The 16,755-nt window shown below is 55.5% G+C and overlaps 1 protein-coding gene across 6 annotated transcripts in view; it reads right to left on the reverse strand.

Annotated features, from left to right (window-relative positions):
• RGS9 (regulator of G protein signaling 9) overlaps positions 1-16,755 on the reverse strand; it is a 67,702-nt gene that overhangs the window by 42,979 nt on the left and 7,968 nt on the right. For 4 of the 6 annotated variants that reach the window (XM_043444659.1, XM_043444549.1, XM_043444575.1 and 1 more), the window contains exons 1-6: positions 9,527-9,709; positions 4,805-4,901; positions 2,761-2,811; positions 1,645-1,751; positions 1,401-1,452; positions 1,100-1,158 (exon numbers count right to left, since the gene is read on the reverse strand). In XM_043444659.1, the coding sequence (XP_043300594.1) occupies positions 1,100-1,158; positions 1,401-1,452; positions 1,645-1,751; positions 2,761-2,811; positions 4,805-4,901; positions 9,527-9,583 (423 nt within the window). In that variant the 5' untranslated portion in view covers positions 9,584-9,709. Of the gene's footprint in view, positions 1-1,099; positions 1,159-1,400; positions 1,453-1,644; positions 1,752-2,760; positions 2,812-4,804; positions 4,902-9,526; positions 9,710-16,755 lie in introns of those variants that run through there. The other 2 variants (XM_043444798.1, XM_043444737.1) reach the window with 1 other exon arrangement.

A 16,755-nucleotide genomic window follows, 5' to 3' on the forward strand; every position in this document is an offset into this window, starting at 1 on the left:
TTCAAGAAGTAAACACAGCAAGATTGTTGCCATCTGCCCAGAAGTCTAGCCTTTTGAGGATGAGGGTGCCTTCTTTGAGAAATCTGACTTATTCTGCCCAAAACAAAAGCCTGCACTGCTGTTTTCCCGTCTCACACTCAGGCTGGAATCTCTCCATCCTGGGCCTACAGATGGTCATACTGAGAGATGTAAATCAGACAAAGAGAAATAGCGTATGACACCCCTTATATGCAGAATCCAAGAAGAAATGATACAAACTTATTTACCAAACAGAAAGAGACTAGGCAGACTTAGAGAAGGAACTTATGGTTGCTGGCGGGGAGGATGCTGAGTCAGGGAGTCTGGGATGGACGGGTGCACACAGCTCTATTTAAAATGGACAAACAGGGAACTCTGCTCAGTGCTGTGTGCCAGCCTGGACGGCAGAGGAGCCTGGGGGAGAACGGATACGTGTGCATGTACGGCTGGGTCCCTTTGCAGTCCACCTGACACCATCACATTGCCAATCCGCTAGACCCCCGCAGAAAATAAAAAGTGTCGTTTTTTTAAAGTCTGTGTGTCGCAACACTGTTAATCCACTATCCTGCCCTGTCCTGAGAAGTCGCTCAGTCCTGTCCCACTCATTGCGACCCCATGGACTGTAGCCTACCAGGCTCCTCAGTCCATGGAATTTTCCAGGCAAGAGTACTGGAGTGCGTTGCCATTTCCTTCTCCTAATCCACTACACTCCAATACAAAATAAAAAGCTTTTTTTTTTTTTTTTTTTTTTAAATCTGACCATCCTATAATGTGCATTATCTCACATATTAAGTCCTCTTATTTGGGGACAGAGAAAGGAAAGTGGTCGCTACTGTGTGCCCAGGAGTTACTGAGACAAGGGCTTAAACTACATCAGGAGAAACCGTAACACAACGTGGGGGAGAATTTACTCCAAGCAGCTGCTCCCAGATATTCACATATGGACGGATGATGGACTGACGTGGGATGGGAGATGGGGATGAGGCATGATGAGGGCACGTGTGCGTGGAGTGACGGGGGAAACAGCTTGAGACTACACTGCACTCCATTACAAGACCCTACACTTGAAAGCATCTCCTACCTTCTCATATTCTTCTAAGATCCCTTTCTTCTTGATATTTCGCTTGGCCAGATAGATGGCTGGAAAAGAAAATGACGGCGTTTTCCACCCTCATCACGTTTCAAAACCCCTCTAGGCACAAGGCGGCAGTGCTCAGCGCGGCAGACAACGCTCCCAGACCCGCTCCCATCCCCCAGGAGCCACTCCTAACACAGACGAGGACGGACGTCAAGGTCGTGACAACCACAGACGTCACCGAGATGCAGCGTGCAGCTAGGCAGCACGTGGGGCCCTCGCCAGGCCCGGGGTGGGCGCGGTTTACCATAGTCGACGTCTTCAGCCGGCCACTGCTGGGTGGGCCAGAAGTACGGCGTCTACGAGAGAAACCAGGGGGCCAGGCTGACGCAGGCTGTGCACCCCGGGCCCCCCGGCCCGTAGCCCGAAACATAAAACAGCCTCCGCCTCCACCACCGTTTCTGCAGATCTGGGAGGACGTGACGCCAACCAGTCACACCTCCAGACGACATCCCGCCCCACGAACAGCCCAGGGCAAGGCCGAGGCTCACCTGAAATCGGTAGAGGCTGCTGTCCGGCTTCAGAGTGAGGTTCTTGGGGTCTTGCAGGGGGTAAATGTAGCCGTACTTGACGATGAAGTTGCCCAAGTTCTGGGCCTCTGGGGAGGAGCAGGTGAGACAAGGAAGTTAAGAGCAGGGGCCAAGGGCAGCAGCTCACCGCCCCGCCCCCACACAGCACCCCAAACGCCAGGACGGGCAGCCCCATCCTATCAGCACTTCACCAAGAAATGGGAACAGGGGTTCCTGCCCTTCGCTGTGGACAAGTACCAGCTGGGGAGACGGTTCCAGAGAGTCCCCCAGCCTGGTCGTCCCAATGACAGCTCAGGGCATCTGGTGGGGAGCCAGTGAACCCCAGGGCTGACGGGTGCCAGGTTTGGGGTGATAGATGGGGACTTCCTGGAGGAACACCATTGGGCCCGTTGGGTCTGGAGAAACCCAGGAGCAGGGAAAGTGTCTCTGACCAACAGACCCTTCTTCACCCTGTGAGAGGCAGGAAGGGGCAGTTGACTTCTGCCCCAAGCTGGACTCTGCCTGCACCCCGGGTCCAGATCCTCCAAGCTCCCCTCCACACTTCACAGGCATCATTTCCTTCCAGACCAAGTGTACGTGTGCATCACCCCCTGCACAAGTCCTTCTTGACTGACTCCTCCCCAGTTACTCCTCTGACTTAGTAGTAGTAGTGGTCATGTTAGTCGTGTCCGACTCTTTGCAAACCCATGGACTGTAGCCCGCCAGGCTCCTCTGTCCATGGGATTCTTCCAGGCAAGAATGGAGTGGGTTGCCATTCCCTTCTTCAGGGGATCTTCCCGACCCAGTAATCAAACTTGGGTCTCTCGCTTTGCAGGCAGATTCTTACCATCTGAGCCAGCAGGGAATACTGTGACTTACACACTCTCAGTATTTTGTATGAAAAAACAACTGTGTCCCCCCGGTTATCACCCCTTCCATTTTGAGTCTGGTTGTTTTACCCACGAAGGCCTCATCTCACCAATTAAAAGGTCAGTTTCTCAGAGACACAGTCTGAGCCTCACCCAGCTGTGCCCAGATACGCGCCGGGGTGACGCGCCCTGAAGCCCTTGGTCGGCTGAGGACAGAAAGGGCTCTCACCCAGTCCGGAGATCCACAGGCGCTGGCTGATCCACTGGAGGACATCATTTCCTGCAAAGCAGAAGGGTCTGGCCAATGTCTGAGCCTCCCCGACACCCACACCAGCCTCCACACTGCCGCCCAACTGGCCGCCTCCCTGTCCAGCCGTGGTCTTGTCCTGCTGCTCAGATCTTCCAGGGACCTCCCTGCACCCCACCCCCAAACTGGGTCCAGTCCGAACCCCCAGCCCATAATTCAGGGCCGCACATGATGTGAGTCCAGCCAGACTTCCACCCTACGTCCCCTTGCCGCCCCCCAGCCTTCACCTCTCTGTGGTACTGACTCTCTTTTCTTATTGATACAATAACGGGTGCTTGGACTGTCATCCATCAAGAGGGAAGAAAACAGACGAAGTCTTGACCATTGGAAAAAAACAGCCCCAAAGCAAGCTGTCCATGGCGCTCTGGATGGAGCTCAGTCCCGGGAGTAAATGAGAACCCGGGATGGGAGAAGGGGGTGCTCCGGGGTCGGGGTGCTGGATTTCTGATGCCCCTAAGTTCCCCAGCAAAACTCTGAGGGTCAGAGATACATGCAAGCCTGGCTCTTCAGGTCATCGTAAAGGCTTCTGTCAAAGCAGAAGGACGAGCCACTTTCTGAGGAACACTCTGGAGTCTTGTTTACAAATGCAGGCCGTGGAACAGGGGCTCCATCGGTCCTTGCGCCCCGCACATCTGAGGGCTGGCCCGGGAGCAACGCAGACTGGAGGCCGGCAAGGAAGAGGGCAGGGGAGGCAGACGGGGACAAGATCGGGGCACAGGGAGCCCTCCCAAGGATTCACACTGATCCCAGGGCCAGGACAGGCCGAGTCCCACCAGCCAGCTGAGTGTGGACGTGGGACCTCAAGGAAGCTGCGTGTCTCCTGCTCGGCCAGGCCCCCAGCCCCTCAGCAGGACACGCTCCTCGGAGGTGGCAGCATCGTCTGGGAACAAAGACACACCCCAGCTCCGACACCATCGTGCAAATGCCAACCACCACTCTTTCTAGCAACCCCAGCCTGCTTCCCACGGGCCGAGCTGGGTGCCCTGCCTGAGTGGAAACCGGCCCATGAATCACACCAGGGCGGGGAGCCAGGGTCTGAACCCCACGGCCTGTGCCCTGGGGTGGGGGGCACAGCACGGCTGAGGGGGGACAGCCCGTACCCGCCCCTTCCTACACACGCCCTGGGGGCACACACGTCCAGCCACCCACTCCCCACGTCCACGTGCCCACCGTGACAGCTCCCCGAGGGGCCCCTGTCACTCTTGCCTTTATTCAGCCCCTTGCTTATTCAAACGCAGACTTCCCCTAAAATCCGACTTAAAATCCCAAGACTGGGTGTGTTATTAGACAGTCCACCCCACGTCTCTACACAGGGGTGTGCAGACCAAGAAAAGGAGTGCCCCCCCCCCTCCAGCTGACAGCAGACGGCTTAGCCCTCCCCACCAAGGAGTCGAGGACTTTCGCATCCACTTGGGCGCTTCCTAAAATAGATCAGATGGGATTAGGGGGCTCCTGGGGCGTCCACCGCGTGATCTGTGCTGATCTCAGCTCGCACGTCAGCCCCGTCGTCCCCTAAGTCCCAGTGACCTGCCCTCCGAGGAGGCAGTGGCGCTGACCCAGTCTGCTCTGATCAGCGCTGATGCGGCATGACAGGGCTCCCCCGGGCCTCTGACTGCGGTTGGGATTCACCCGCGTAGGAGAGACAAGGGGGACCATGGCTGGGTGGGCAGCGCCCCAAACCGGGAACCGAGGGGGCCCCAGGTGCCAGGAAGGACAGTGGCTCACACACCTAGACAAGGGATGGACGCTGGACTCGTGTGGGGGGGGGGGGGGCGGTGTGCGTGTTAACTCTGCCACTGCAGTGCAAGAGCAGCCTCTGACAATACATAAATGGGGACGTGGATCTGTTCCAATAAAACTTTATTCGCAAATACAGAACAGGGGCCGCTTCTGGCCCATGAGCTCTAGTTTGCCAACACCTGTGTGTGGTCTGTTCAGGCCAAGGCCAAACTGCCAGATACCTTACCTGTCATGGCGTGAGGGATGCTGATGACCGTGACCTTCTGGTTCTGCACTCTGACCCCTGTGTCCGGATCCTGCATGTCCTTCACAAGGGCCTCGATCTGCAAGACAGAACCACCCGGGTCAGCCGAGCAGCACCGAGGGAGCAAAAGATGCCAAGAGGAACGTGGGGCACTTACAACCAGAAGCCCACTGCCGTCTCAGGCCACTGGGCCTGCCGAGCGGCTCACAGTAAAGGGGAGGGAGGAGACGCCCCAGGAGGCTGGGGGAGGGGTGCTTCTCTTGGACAGCGGCGGGGACCGAGGGGCCTCGGGCTGCAGGAGGCACCACCTCTGGACTCACGCCAGCCCATGAACCTGGGACACGCCTGTTCCTCCCAGGGTTGCCCGCCATTCGGATACGAGAGCCCGGCGCCCCGCTGCCCCATTTCCCACGTTAACTCCCAGAAGAAAGTCCACGTTTATCCCAAAACTTGTATGAGATGAAATAGCAGCACTTCATGGAGTCCAGGTGCCCATACATTGGAGAAGAAATAGAAACCCAAGTTATGAGTTAGAAACCTGAGTTTCTCCAGCAGAAAGTCAGGGGCTTTGATTCCTTCTCTTTGCATCAGAAAAAAAAAAAAATTAGTTACAAAGGGTTTGAAAATAACCTTCAGAGGAGGAATAATGAGTTATTTTAAAAACACAATGAGGGGAGTCAGACTTCTCCCTGGCAGGCGCCACACTTCTCAGAAAAGGGGGGCTGGGGGAGGGGGAGCAGCACGGGGGCCTCGAGAACACTCGGGGCTTGGGTCCACCGTTCTGAGAACGTTCCCCAGGGAAGTCCCCCCGGGGTCTCTCCAGGCAGGAAACCACAGGACTCTGGCTGGTGGTCCCATCTCCGAGAGACTATGGCACCCACTCCTCAGATTCATAGGTTGAGGTCCTGGCCCCCAAGAACCTCAGACTGTGACTGGATCGGGAGACAGGGTCTTTGCAAAGGTGACTGAGTTAGGAGGTCATTAGGGTGGGCCTGGCTGCGGTCCACTGAAGAGGCGAGGTGAGGACTCGGACACACACGGAGGGGCTTCCCTGGCGGCTCAGTCGGTCACGAGTCTGCCTGCAGCACAGGAGATGCTCAGGAGACACAGGTTCAGTCCCTGGATCGGGAAGATGCCCTGGAGGAGGAAACGGCAGCCCACTCCTGTATTCTCTCCTGGGAAACCCCACGGACAGAGGAGCCTGGCGGGCTGCAGTCCACGGGGTCGCAAAGAGTCGGACACGACGGAGCGACTGTCACACACATACACCGGGCGGGGGCGGGCATCCACCGTGTGAGGACATCAGCAGGGGATGGCCCCGCGGGCACGCACAGAGCCGCCCAGAGACCACCTCCCACACCCCGTCCGGGGCGTGCACTCCGGGCCCCACCTCTGCCATCATGGCCCAGCACAGCCGTGCAGACCCGGGTGCCAGCTCTGCCTCCGGCAGGAAAGCCCCGTGCCCACCACAGACGGGTCCCCAGGTCCTCAGCGGGTGAGAGGACCTGCCTTTCAGCTCCAACTGCTGCCAACTCCCCCCTGCTCCTCTCTGTGTCTGGGGGCCCAGAGACCCGGGGGGACGGCCGCCTGCACCCCAGACGTCAGCCCCCCCCCAACCTCCCAGACTCAGCCCCCCACAATCCTGGGCAGCAAGAGGATGGAGGGGGACCTGGGCCTCGCCTGACCCCGCGTGACCCCGGGCTGGGGGCGGGATGGGGGCGTTGGAGGCCACGTGCTGGGCGTGACCGCAGGCGTGACAGGGAACCAGTGTCACCAGGAGCGGGAACGGCAGCCCACCTCCCACGCCCACGCCACTCCTGCAGGAGGGAGCTGTCACTCACGGGGCAAGATCAGGGGCTGGAATTTTCCTCCAAGCACGAGAAGGTTCCCCGGGGGACGATAATCATCAGCCCTTTTCTGTATAGAGAGCGGGCAAGGGAGCAGCACCGCGGGGTTGTCAGCCAACAGGGACGAGGCTCTGGCAAAGGAGCCGGCCCGCCAGGGGCCAGCAGACACCGGGTCACGTCGCCCCCGGCTCTCCAACCCCCAGGGGCACCACTCCCAGACGGGCCCCTCCCCAAAACCTGCTCTGCCCACCGGACAGACACCCAGGAGGCACCACCAGGACCCGCCAGCTTCGTGGGCTCTGCGTTTGTTTCTGCCAAGTCTCCCACCCCCAGTGGACCTGGCCTCCAGGGAACATGTCACCTCCCCCGACTCCCAGGCTCGGTCACCCGGCTCTGCCTGTGCCTGGCAGGTCCCCAGCCTCCAGGGCGCCCCCCAGCACTACTGCTGACATGCAGGGGCCAGACGTCCTGTGCCCAAGGGGGTCTGGCAGCACCCCACTCCCCGAGATGCCAGGAGCAGCCCCCTCCCCACAACATCCCCAGATGTCACTCAGCATCCCAAGGCCTTTTCTGTGCACCATACATTCAAATCACCTGGGAAGCTTCTTTTTTCAAAAACACCCATGTTTGGGCTCCACAGACTTAATGACTTAACTACCTCCTAAGTAAATCCGTCTAGTCAAGGCTATGGTTTTTCCAGTGGTCATGTATGGATGTTAGAGTCGGACTATAAAGAAAGTTGAGAGCAAAAGAATTGATGCTTTTGGACTGTGGTGTTGGAAAAGACTCTTGAGAGTCCCTTGGACTGCGAGGAGATCCAACCAGTCCATCCTAAAGGAGATCAGTCCTGGGTGTTCATTGGAAGGACTGATGCTGAAGCTGAAACTCCAGTACTTTGGCCACCTGCTGCGGAGAGCTGACTCATTTGAAAAGACCCTAATGCTGGGAGGGATTGGGGGCAGGAGGAGAAGGGGACGACAGAGGATGAGATGGCTGGATGGCATCACCGACTCGACAGACATGGGTTTGGGTAGACTCTGGGACTTGGTGACGGACAGGGAGGCCTGGCGTGCTGCGGTTCATGGGGTCGCAAAGAGTCTGACATGACTGAGCGACTGAACTGAACTGAAGTGAATCAGAAACTCTAAGACTGGTGATCTGATGGCTACAGTTTTGAAAGTGCCACCAGAGTAGAGAGGCCCCCCTCCCCTCTAATCAGAATTGTTTTTCTAACACGGGAACCAACAGGCTTTATTCCTCCCTGACTTTAAACTGCTGAGCAGCTCCTCACTGAACACAGAGCGCATGAAACCCCGAATCTCCAGGAGACGCGTGCGGACCTGAGCTGTGAGCCGTCCTTCACCACCAGCCCTTCCACCATCGACTTCGCGCCCACCCAAGCTAGTTCCCCACTCCCTGAGGCTCCCCCACGGCCCCGCACGATTCCCACGTCCAAGCTTTGGGTTTCCCTAAATGCCGTTCTTCACTGTGTGTGTGCTCAGCTGTGTCCGACTCTTGGACCCCGTGGACTGCAACCCGTCAGGCTCCTCTGTCCATGGGCATTCCCAGGCAGGAACACTGGAGTGGGTTGTCATTTCCTTCTCCAAGGGATCTTCCTGACCCAGGGATTTAACCCTGGTTTCCTTCATTCATAGGGGCATTCTTGACCACTGCACCACCTGGGGATCCAGATAGCATCACCGACTTAACAGACTTGAGTTTGAGCAAACTCCAAGAGGCGGTGAAGGACGTCTGGCGTGCTGCAGGCCGTGGGGCCTCAAGGAGTCGGACACGACTCAGCCACTGACTAAACAACAACAACAACTCTCTAATATGTGTTCTCCCCCAGGGAGACCCCGCTGCACCTCTGCTGCATGCCCTCACACCTCTACACCTGGCAGACGCACACGCTTACTGAACTAAGTGGGCCAAGGGTGACCAATGTCCCAGTGTAGCCCAAACTGCCCAGCTTTTAACACTGCAAGACAAATCAGGGCAGTTTTGATAACAATAGCTTGCTGAGCTGCAAGGGTTCAGGGCAGCTCTTACTGTCACAAAGGATTCGGCTAATTCTCCTCAGGACAAGCCTAAGACAGGACACTTCACTGCAGATGGGAGGGGGTGAGTGACCCAGGACGGAAGCCTCTGCCAACCTCCTCCAATACCGGTTATCTCAAGAGCCCAGAACACAATGAGCCACTTCGTCCCCAATACATCACCCCACAAGATGCGCTCCCCCTGGCACCAGCCCCCGGGACGGACACCCAGTGCCTGGGCCCTGGTCTGAGGAAGCCCTGCAACAGGGGGGTCCTGACTTCTGCCACCGGCCCAGAGAGCCAAAGGCCACAAATACACACACTTGAATGAGCAACCTAGGGATGCTGGAAGCAGGGTGTCTCTCTAGCTTACAAATCACACCATTTCTGTGTGGACACACTAACCACACACACAAACACACACACACTTTAAATACTGCCGCTTTGAATCAGAAAACTGTAAGTATGTTGATTTACTCTCTGGGAGCCTTCCAACAATGTCTGGAGACTGTCTCAGAAATGACCCAGCCTCGCCAAACTGTCTTCCGGCGCCTCCTCTCCCAAGTAACAGGTTGTTTTCAGCCTCCAGCCGACCATCGCCCCGCTGCAGACTCTCCCCTAACCAATACAGACTTAAGACAGACAGACAGATACACACACACACACACACACACGACAAACAGTCACTCAGTAACATCAAGGGGCGCTAACCGACCACAGGGCTGCCCCTCAGCCCCCCAGCCCTGCCCATGTCCCCGCCGGCACTTCCCCGAGGTGGTCCCCGCGCTCCTCCCAGCCTCGGGGGATGGCACCGCGCTCACCTTCCGCAGAAACGCCATCCTCGGCCTGTACTGCTGGCCTTGGTGTCGGATGGTCATCCTGGCCCCTGGGACTCAGAACCGGGACGCACGGGACGGAAGGGGAAGCCCCCGGAGAGCGCGCCCGCGGCCCCGAGCCCAGGTGGAGCGAGGCTGCCCGCCGCGCCCCCGACCCGCGCCCCCGGGAGCCCGAATCCGCGCCGGCCAATCAGCGCGCCGCGCCCGCCCGGGCGAGCGCTGCGCTGGCGCCCACCCGGCGCCAGGGGGCGATGTCGGGCCTGCGGGCCGGGGGCGCCGCAGGTGAGGTTACGCCCCGGGCGCCCGCGTGCTCTGTGGTCCAAGGCGCCCGCAAGCTCTGCGGTCCGGGCGAACCCTTAGGCAGGATGGGGCTTCGCTGGGAGGGAAGACAAGCGGGGTGGCGGAGGGCGGGGAGGAAGCCGGGCGGGGGGCGGGGGAGGGATGCGTAAGAGGTGCTTAGTATTAGGTGTAAAACAAGGATGTATGCACAGGACGCGGAATATAGGCAATATTTTATAGTAACTACCAATGGAGTGTAACCTTTAAAATTGTGTCACTATATTGCACACCTGTAACATATAATATTGTTCAGCAACTACACTTCAATTCTTAATTTTTTTTTAAAAAAGGGAAAAATGACTTTATGGGGAAAGGCATCTTCACGACTTCAAATAGGCTTTGGTTTTAAGACGGCGCTGGGTTTCAGGGAAGCGTGAACCTCCTGGCTAGTCCCTGCCCCGCCTCTCCCCGGATGTGTGACACTCTTTAGCAGCCTTATTGAGTGAGAACTGACATACTGAACTGCAGGAATTTAAAGTGAGCAACCTGATGGGCTTCAGTGTATGTATCCACCCAGGAAACTACACCCACAGTCAAGACGGGGAGCACGTTATTAACCCCCCAAAGTCTCCTTGTGGCCTTTGTCCCTCTTGCTGACACCCCCCACGCCCCCACCCCGCTTTTCTGACACTTCCATTAGTGGGAGAGGTGGAGTTGATCGAGTTACCTAGGATCTCTCTGAGTCTCTGTTTTCTCAGGAGTAATAAGAAAGAGTCAGGCTCGAGGAACTCAGAATTACTCTCCAGTCTTGAAGTCTCGAGACTCTAACTTATGAAGGAAAACACACAGCTCAATCAGCCCGAAGGCTGACGGTGGGATTTAGCGCTCCCTACAAATCGAGGCCCGGCTACCCTTAGACCAGCCAGCCCAAGGTTCCACGTGGCTGAAGAGCCGATGCCATCATGCACGTGCCCCAACCATTCCTGCCACACGTGAAGGGGGGGGTGGTGGCAAGAGGGAGCCCCACTCCTGATGCTCAGATGCTGCCCCTGCCTGTGAGGCGGCTCAGGCTCCACAGCCCTGGGCCCCAGCCGCCACCCCTGTCCTCGGAGAAGAGCCCAGAGGGCCATGGAGAGCAAGGGTCTTCCTTAGGGCTTTCCAGAGCAAGGGGTTTTCCAAGTTTATGCACCTTCTGCTCTCTCTTGGTTTCCCCAGGAATGGCAGTGTCTGGAAGCGTACAGGAAGACGGCTGATACGGGAGATGCCCGCAGGTAAAAACATGACCCCTGCAAGACTTGTCTTCTAACATCCAGAGCTGCCATGGCACCCAGATACTGGGTCTGAAGATCAGCTCTAGCCACACTCTTTGCTCCCATGCATGGATCTAATATTGCCTTCTCTCTCTTTCACTCTCTCTTCTCTTTCTGGGTAGGTGGATGGATGGATGGATAGAAAGATAGATAGACAGACAGATAGAATAGTTAGATAGAACGTTGATGGGACAGATGGATGGATGGATGGATGGATGGATAGATAATGTCTGGTTATATCAACAGAAACTTGGAAAAGCCACTTCTGTTTCAGAAAAGCCACTGTCCCTTTTCCTCTTTATGTCTGGAACACATAAACCCTCCTGGGTTCAAAATTCAAGTCACTTCACAGGTAACCAAATTTGGTGTTTTGTAAAAAGTACAAATATTTAGTGGAGGAAAGAGTGGCTGCAAATGAGTATTGAGTTTCTTCTTGGGGCTGATGAAAATGTCCTGGAATTAGACAGTAGTAATGGCTGCACCACCTGTGAACAGATAAAATGACTGAACTGTATACTTTAATAGGGTGAATTTTATAGTATGTGAGTTATATCTCAATTTTTTAAAGTGCAAGGTCAAAGAAATAATTTTCCCCAGGTCCTGCTCTTATAAGGCCCCCTCCCTTCCTTAAAAATCTTCAATGGCTCTCATCACCTCCCTGAAAATGCTCATCCTCTCCCAATCTGGCCTGATCTGAATTGTCAGCTGTAGTTTCACTTCCCCTCGACATGGAGTCTCTCCCTCTTACCATCCCTGAAATTTACTTTTTCTCCAGCACGCGGTGGGTTTTCTCCCCTCCAAATCTCCCCTGTCGCATGTTCTGCTCATGTCTCCCTCCTCCTCCCACCTTCAGCACGGAGTAGGTGCCACCCACGTGGAATTTTTTCCACGCAGATTTGGGGGGAATAACTGCTGTACACCTACAGTCCCTCCTACTCTATGTTTCGCCAAGGGCACGGTCAGCCCGCAGCTTGTGAGTGGCGGTTGCTGGGTTTTGGTTCTGACGTGAGGCAGATCTGATTGTGGCATCACCGATTCCCGCAGTGTAAATGCTCCTATTGCTGTGACATCAGTGACCACAGGGCCACTGGATGGGAGGTGAAGGTCTTTTTGTATTTGCTGGATTCATTTTGCAGCACCAAAGCTTGCTAAGAATTAGCATAACCTGAATTAGGGCATCATTGCATACAGATTCGGTGAAAAACTTTCTAGCAACTAGAATATTCCATAAACTAAATAGGTTATCTCATGGACCAGGGAACCAGGAGTCACTGGAATATTCACAGCTTAAGTGGCCATGGTCCTGGATGTTGTAAATGAGATCTACACTACACTCAGTGTTTGCGTCTATTCTAAGAATTATTGAGTCTCAGACCATGTGGCTCCACATGAGTCTTGCTCAGCAGAGAAACAGATGGTGATATCACTCACCCAGCATCATCACTGGAGGCTGGGCAATCATCCCTGAGAAAGGGTTTTCTGGGGACTTCCCTGGTGGCTCAGTGGTAAAAAAGAAAAAAAAAAAAAAATCCGCCTGCCAATGCAGGAAACACAGGTTCGATCCCTGATCAAGGAAGAGCCCACATGCTGTAGAGCAACCAAGCCCATGCTCCACAGTTACTGATCGAGCCCGTGTACCAGTTATTGATTGTGCCCATGCTCCACAGTTACTGATTGAGCCCCTGTACCAGTTACTGATTGTGCCCGTGCTCCACAGTTACTGATTGAGCCCGTGTACCAGTTATTGATTGAGCCCGTGTACCAGTTATTGACTGAGCCCATGCTCCACAGTTATTGACTGAGCCCATGCTCCACAGTTACTGATTGAGCCCATGCTCCACAACAAGAGAAGTCACCGAGCGAGAAGCCTGAGCACTGCAACTGGAGAGCAGCCCCAGTTCTCTGCAACTAGAGAAAAGCCCGCACAGCAACGAGAGCCAGCACAGCCAAAAACAAATACAAATAAATAAATAATTTTTTTCTAAAAAGGGTTTTCTGGCTGCCCGGATCCATCTCATCCATGCCTAAGGAGGCCCACTCTCCGCTCTGCATCATGTGTGTGAACTTTTGCACCTGATCATTGGGCTCACAGGGCAATATCTGATACCTTTGGGTATATTTGATTCTTCGAAGGCAGTGGTCGTTTCTCCTGCCAGTCCCCAAGGGAAGAAATGGGTTCTAAGGCAGGAAAAAAGAGGCAGTTGTTTAGAAAGCCAGTCACGGGCACCAGAAGATTGCTGACCACCAGCACCTGCCCACCATAGGAGAGCAAGTCCAGGGCCAGGCAGAAATGGAGTCCGCAGTCTCCAGGGATTGCGCCATTTTCGGTAAGAAAGTTGTTTAGTTCCCTGTGGTTTTCACCATTTTCCTGTTGTTTCTCCTCTAAGATTCATTACATTTTCATTCATTGTTCCAGTGCCCTCCGCTCTGTGTCAGGGAGTATTCAGTTTTGTTTGACAAACTTGACCGAGCACCATTTCTGGGGTGGGGACCATGTCAAGCACCCATAGTATAAAGGTGAGTAAGACATGGTCCTGGCTTCCCAGGGGGCTCAGTGGTAAAGAATTTGCCTGCCAAGTAGGAGATGAGAGTTCGATCCCTGGGTCAGGAAGATCCCCTGGAGAAGGAAATGGCAACCCACTCCAGGATTCTTGCCTGGAAAAAAAATCCAACGGGCCGAGGAGCCTGGTGGGCTACAGGCCATGGGGTCGGGAAGAGGTGGATACGACTGAGCTCGCACGGAAGACATGGTCCTGCCGTGAGGGTGTCTCCAGTAGGAAAAAAAAAGACGTAAAATAAACTTCTGGGGTGACGTAGTGGACGATGTGGGATCATGTGGGAGGCAAAAAAGAAAAGGAAAAAACAGAAAGCTGAAGAGAGCACGCTGAGATGAAACCACATGGTCTGCAGTAACAGGCCTCAGCGTACCTGCCCCATTCCCCAAGTGTGTGGCACAGTCTCGGAGTAGGCATCTGTCATTAACACCCCCAGTGTGGTAAAGCACTTATACTCCAATTAAAAAAATACCCTCAGTCAACAAATGAGTAAAGAGAGTGTAAAGTGGGGGTTAAACTAGGTGGCTGGGATTAACATACACACACTACTACATACAAAATGGAGAACCAAGGAGGACCTCCGGTAGACCACAGGAACTCTGCTCAGGTTCTGTGGCAGCCTGGACTCGAGGGGAGTTTGGGGGGCATGGATACGTGTGTGCGTGTGGCTGAGTCCCTTCACTGACCACCAGAAGCTATCACAACACTGTTAACTGGCTATACTCCAATACAAAATAAAAATAAAACAATAAAACATGACCAACAAGGCCTCCTGTAGAGCACAGGGAACTCTGTGTAATACTCTGCAGTGGCCTACATGGGGAAACACTCTGAAAAGAGTGGCTATATGCATATGTATGGCTGAGTCACGTTGATGTACGCCTGAAATGAACACAACATTGTAAATCAACTGTACAATTTAAAACAAGGTCTTCCTTAAAAAATGAGTAAAGAGGACAAATAATAAGCTGACATTCTTACAGCCCCGATGAGGTGGCACCCAAGACTGGGACCTGGGCAGCCCAGCCTCTGACCTCACACCTCACCCCCCTGACGTGCTGGGGCGCCCCCACCCGGCACGCCTGGGTCCTGTGCCCACCTCGGACGACTGAGCGCTAGCTGGTTTCCACAGAAAATTCATCATATTAAAACTGCAACAAAGAAAACTGGGTGTTGGGCAAGCAAACCCAACAGACGTTCATGGGAGGATCACTTCAGAAATGCGGGTTTTCCTCTCTCCCCCTCCGCTTCTCTGGTTGTCTGCAATCCTCCACAGACGGTATCTGGTGGGTCAGAGCCTAAGCTCCTTCAGTGGCTTTTGATAACAGTACGCCAAGGAGTCTTTCAACAAGAGTGCGTATTTACATTCCGTTTGCCCAGAATGAACTAATTTCACCACACCTTTGTTTGTGTTGGATGCTGTGAAGTTTTTTAAACCTAGACGATTCTACTTTTCCTAGGTTCTGTATTTGTATAGTTTCCGTTCTCTTCTTGGACCAGAAAATCCAAGTAAGAGGGTGCTAACAAGAGCCTCTCAACCCAGGCGAACCACTGGGCCCGCGGGGAAGAGAAGGAAGATGTGTCTGTCGGCCCCGCAGACCCAGGGCGCCGGGGGGCCGAACCCGGAGGGACACAGGGTCCAGCGGCCAGGCCGGGCTTCAGGCTCAAGTTACTTCAAGGGTGAGACCGCTTTAAATAAACAAAAGTTAAGTATTTGTGTGAGGGCACGGGCGCCAGATCACGTCGATAAACCACCTACGGCCGCGCTGTGAGAAACGGGGCCCTGTCGCGTTCCCGCAGCTCCACATTTAATATCTTGATGAGGGCAATTCCCGACTCTGCCTGCAGCGCCGCCAGGCGCGCACAGGTGCCAAAGTTCAGGGAAAGGCCCCAACGCACAATCCGGCGCCGCGTTCGCTTCCAGCAGCCTGCCGCGCCCGGACCACAGAGACGCGGGTACCGCCCCAGCCCTAGAGAGGAAGGGCAGGCTCTGCCGGCAGGCTTCCGGCAGCGGGCACTTCCGGCGGCGGGCACTTCCGGCTCGGCCCCTCCCGGCGCCCGCCGAAGCTTGGGCGTGGCGCGCTAGGGAGGGAGTGTGGGTGAGACCCCCAACTCCCGGGGCCCTTCTCGAGGGCCTGGCTCGGGGTCGGCCCCTCGACCCCCAGCGCTGTGGACTTGTCTCCTCGTTTCAACCCCTCGAGGCGACTGGTTCGTGGACAAGAAGGGTGAAAACCGGACCTAAAAGGACGCAAGCTAGGGCTCGTCGTGCCGTGTCAGACCGGCCGCGCATGTAAAACGCATATAACTGACACACGCGTGCAGGTGTGGGGAGAAGGCCCTGCCGGCGCCCCGGAAAGGGCCCCCGGCGCGGGCCGCGCTCTCAGAACGGAGCCCCCGCCCGGAAGTGGGCCTGGCCGGGAGACCCGTTCGGAACCCGGCTGCTTCCTCCGAGTAGCGGCTGGCCGCCGGCACCGCTGACCGCCCGGGCTGAGTGCCCTCAGAGCCCTCAGCTGTGAGCAGCGTGGGAGTGGCCATCCTGGCCTCCCGTGTGTGGTCTCCTGCAGTGTATCGTTCCTGCCCTCCTGTGAGACCCTGTCCTCCTGTGACCCTGACCTACTGTGAGACCCTGTCCTGTGTGTGACCCTGGCCTCCTGTGAGACCCTGGCCTCCTATATGCGATCCTGTCCTCCTTTGAGACCCTGTCCTGTATGTGACCCTGGCCTGCTGCGTGTGACTACTGTGGCATGCATTCTTCAGTGAACCAGATGTACCTTCTTTGACACTGTAAGATTGCATTGGGGAGTATTTCACATAAAGAAGCTTTCACACAGTGTGCTCCTGAGGAGACAATAAAAGACGGACAAGTAAGTTTGGGATCTGAACTCCAGTCTCTTAACCACAGTTACTGATAGAATGTTAAACTGTTCGGAGAAGCTCTGCAATAATGGAGCTCACCTGACTTTGTTTAGCCTGGTGGTTTTCAAGCATTTGACCTCAGAGACTTTTGGGTATCACCCTGTTAACAGCCAGCCCTCTCCCCACCAGCAACTGCGGTTTTTTCCCAGAACAC

The sequence above is a fragment of the Cervus canadensis genome, chromosome 1 (assembly GCF_019320065.1).
Source record: "Cervus canadensis isolate Bull #8, Minnesota chromosome 1, ASM1932006v1, whole genome shotgun sequence".
NCBI classification, from domain to species: Eukaryota; Metazoa; Chordata; class Mammalia; order Artiodactyla; family Cervidae; genus Cervus; species Cervus canadensis.